The sequence below is a fragment of the Terrapene carolina genome, unplaced genomic scaffold, assembly GCF_002925995.2.
Source record: "Terrapene carolina triunguis isolate 2854851 unplaced genomic scaffold, T_m_triunguis-2.0 Scaffold552, whole genome shotgun sequence".
Classification (NCBI taxonomy): domain Eukaryota; kingdom Metazoa; phylum Chordata; order Testudines; family Emydidae; genus Terrapene; species Terrapene triunguis.
The window spans coordinates 661,183-665,431 of NW_020664903.1; the positions used below are offsets into that span (position 1 = coordinate 661,183).

The 4,249-nt window shown below is 53.8% G+C and overlaps 1 protein-coding gene across 1 annotated transcript; it reads left to right on the plus strand.

Moving 5' to 3' along the window:
• The first annotated feature begins 868 nt into the window (after positions 1–868).
• Positions 869–2,626, plus strand: LOC112115191 (potassium voltage-gated channel subfamily A member 3-like). Its single transcript, XM_024212200.2, has one exon. It carries the CDS (start codon positions 869–871, stop codon positions 2,624–2,626), a length of 1,758 nt encoding a protein of 585 aa, XP_024067968.2.
• The last annotated feature ends 1,623 nt before the right edge of the window (positions 2,627–4,249 follow it).

A 4,249-nucleotide genomic window follows, 5' to 3' on the forward strand; every position in this document is an offset into this window, starting at 1 on the left:
CACCCACGAAAGCTTATGCTCCAATACATCTGTTAGTCTTAAAGGTGCCCCAGGACTCTCTGTTGCTTTTTTCATTTCTTTGTAATCTTTCATTTGTTTCTCAAGAACAAACCAAAATGCATTGTGTTTTTAGATGTCGATTTAAAACAAAAATGTTATATCTCCAAATTCCCCATCGGGGGGAGGGGAGGGATAAATTGTGCATTCAAAATTTCTCGCAGGAAAAATTAAGGTTTTCGGACCAACTCCAATGAATATTATCAGTAAGCGATTCCCCCGGAAGAGCTGGGTGTGTTCCTCCTCCTGCCATGGTGGGCATCTCCCTGAGCATCCTTGTGGACTCCCGCTGGCCTGGGCGGGAGGGTTTTGTGCCTCCCCTGGGATGGGCATACCTTAAGATTCACCATCCCCTAGATTGAGCCCCTCTGTGGAGCAGGCATCTCCCTAGGCTTCCCCTTCCCCGGGCTGTGCCCTGCCTGGGACGAGGCAACCTGCCCCTCTCCATGCGCATCTCTTTACGCTTCTCTGCCCTCCACCTGGGGGGCATCTGGGCTCCTTCTCCGGAGCAGCACTGGGGCTTCTGGCTGGGCTGCAAGGACACCTCTCCCCGGGGTGCCACCTGGGCTCCCGCCGGGCTGTCCCGGCCCAACACCTCGCTCCCTCCCCGGCGCGGGGCGGTCTGTGGGCGGCCCCGGCGCGGAGTGACTGGCGCTGGGCGGCGCCCGGGCTGGGGGCGGATTTTTTGAGCCGAGCCCCGGCGCTCCTCTCTAGAGCGGCGGCTGGCGGCAGCGGCGGCGGGCGGGTCTCTCTCCCTCTCCGGCCGGGCGAGGCGGCGGCGCCCCCCCGCTGCCCTGCCCCGCTCTGCTGTATGGACGAGCACCGGAGCCTGCTGCGCTCGCCGGCCGCCTCCTCCTCCAGCAGGCACCCGCGGGGCGGCGGCAGCAGTACCAGCCACCACAACCCGGGCTACACGGAGCCGCCCCCCCCCGAAGCCCCCCAGCCCGGCCCCGAGCAGGAGGAGGGGGAGGAAGCAGAGGAAGAGGAGGGCGGCATGACCGTGGTGGTGGGTGGGGGGGACCCCCTGCTGGAGGAGCCCCAGCACCCCCACCCGCTGCTGGCGGGAGAACGCTACGACCACCCACCAGCCCACGTCCCGCTGCCCCCCGGCCACCACCCGGTGGGCGGCGGGGAGCACGAGTGCTGCGAGCGGGTGGTGATCAACATCTCGGGCCTGCGCTTCGAGACCCAGCTCAAGACCCTGGCCCAGTTCCCCCAGACCCTGCTGGGCGACCCCCGCAAGCGGATGCGCTACTTCGACCCCCTGCGCAACGAGTACTTCTTCGACCGCAACCGGCCCAGCTTCGACGCCATCCTCTACTACTACCAGTCCGGGGGCCGCATCCGGCGCCCGGTCAATGTGCCCATCGACATCTTCTCGGAGGAGATCCGCTTCTATCAGCTGGGCGAGGAGGCCATGGAGAAGTTCCGGGAGGACGAGGGCTTCATCCGCGAGGAACAGAGGCCCCTGCCCGACAAGGAGTTCCAGCGCCAGGTGTGGCTCCTCTTTGAATACCCGGAGAGCTCCGGGCCGGCCAGAGGCATCGCCATTGTCTCGGTCCTTGTCATCCTCATCTCTATCGTCATCTTCTGCCTGGAGACCCTGCCTGAGTTCAGGGACGATCGTGACTATGAGGGGACGGGGGGGACCTTCGGCACAAGCAGCGGCCCCTTGGCGACGGATGTCTTCACCAACTCCTCCTCCGCGGCTGTCTCGATGGTGTCGTCCTTCACCGACCCCTTCTTCGTGGTGGAGACACTGTGCATCATCTGGTTCTCTTTTGAGTTGCTTGTCCGCTTCTTTGCCTGCCCCAGCAAGGCCACTTTCTCCAAGAACATCATGAACATCATTGATATTGTGGCCATCATCCCCTACTTCATCACCTTGGGCACAGAACTGGCTGAGAGGCAGGGGAACGGCCAGCAAGCCATGTCCCTGGCCATCCTCAGGGTCATTCGGCTGGTCAGGGTCTTTCGTATCTTCAAGCTCTCACGACACTCCAAAGGGCTGCAGATCCTGGGGCAGACCCTCAAGGCCAGCATGAGGGAGCTGGGCTTGCTCATCTTCTTCCTCTTCATTGGAGTCATCCTCTTCTCCAGCGCTGTCTACTTCGCAGAGGCGGATGACCCCACCTCAGGCTTCAGCAGCATCCCCGATGCCTTCTGGTGGGCGGTGGTGACCATGACCACGGTGGGCTATGGGGACATGCACCCAATCACCATTGGGGGCAAAATTGTGGGGTCCCTCTGTGCCATTGCTGGGGTGTTGACCATTGCCCTTCCCGTGCCTGTGATAGTCTCCAATTTCAACTACTTCTACCACCGGGAGACCGAAGGCGAGGAGCAAGCCCAATATCTGCACGTAGGGAGCTGCCAGCACCTCTCCTCTACGGAGGAGTTGAGGAAGGCACGTAGCAATTCCACCCTGAGCAAGTCGGAGTACATGGTGATAGAGGAGGGGGGCATCAACAACACTGCATTCAAACAGGCTGCCTTTAAGACGGGCAACTGCACAGCTACAAACAATCCCAATTGTGTGAACATCAAAAAGATCTTCACTGATGTTTAAAAAAAAAAAAGCCTCTGAGGAAATGCTGAAATAATAATAATAATGCAAAGTGACCATGTAATCAGTATTGTCTGGAACATGCATCATCATTGGTCTGTGTGCGCCCTTGTCCAACACCTATATTTTTTAGATCATTCCTTTTAAAGAACAAAGAAGAGGATTACAAAATAATCAGACGATAAGAGGATGGGGGTGTTTGTGGAAAGAAAGATCAGAGGACAAAAAAGAAGAACACGCTCCCCGTTGAAACAGGTGTTTTTTCTGCAACACGTTGCAGGGCTGCTTTGTGGGTTTTTTTTGTGGGCAGCCGGCCTCTTTTCTCGTTTTTGCAAAGAGTCGCTGTGTAGCCGGTTTCCCTTCCGATCACACACACACGCACTTGTTGGACTGAAAACCGTGAGTTGGAAGGGAAGAAAATATTATATTGCAGAGCCTGTTGGCAGGCAAGGGGAGGGAATAACCATTTAATTTTGCAAAGCATCTCTGTCTGCTACCACATTGTTAAATGATGCTTAATACTGAACGTGTGGTATATGTCCTTTATGGGCACATCTTTGATTTCTTTTCTTCCCCAGCCAGATCGTCTATGAAATTCTAATCTGTTCAGAGACCCAAGTGTAATCAATTTTGATTTAATCAGAAAAATGCCCCCCTTCTCTATTCCTAATTCCCTTCTCCCACAACTGTATGGAATTGTTTCATCCAACCCAAAATTCCTGGCTGCATAGTGTGTATGGGGAAATGTTCTTCCCACATGGAAAGGTTTAATAATTGACTAACCGAACAGCATCCTGAGCGTTTGAACATCCTATCATGCCAAAGCAGATTGGGGATAGTTAAGGTCCCATTAAACCAGTAATGGGCTTTTTGAAGTGACTCCAGCCTCAGACAAAACGTACCAAGAGCCTAGAAACAAAAGGGGGGGGTATTTTTGTCCATTTCCAATGCATTTGAGATAAGCGTCTGCATCTATCACAAGAAGATTAAAGTGACAAACACCTTCCAGCGGAAGTTACTAATTCAGACCTGAGTGATGCAGTTTCCATAGCAACCCTGGTTTCCTGGGAAACCCCAAAAGGTTGTCATGGTATCCCTTCGCCCCATCCCCCTTCATCCTGTGCTGTTTCCACAGTAACCCTTCCAGATGGTTCCAACTTCTGTGATTCCACGGAAAAGCCGCTGCCCTGGTAAACCGCACACACACATACCGAGAGTTAATCCCAGAGAGATTTAGGAGTAGAAATTAGTTATTATCCTAGATGCATGGTTCTTTAGATCTGAAACATTCCTGAAGTCCTGGTACCTACCGAATCAAGAAGCAAGATGATCATCCCTGGAATGCTGCTGTGCACATGTGCTGAATAAAACACCTGTTCATAGGCAATAAACCTCCAAATTCCCCTCGCTATCAAGTTAATATCTGGGCAGTAAAATTGAAAATTGATTCTCTATATGCAAATCTATACATCTGCTCAGAAGTTCTAGAAAGGCGATCTCATCCCTGACAGAATAAACCATACTTAAACTGATGGTACGTGACCTAGATTTTTCAAAAACCTCCCTCCAACTCCAAACAGCAATTCCACTTTCAAGCGTATACGGAACTGAACAACCAGACAGGAA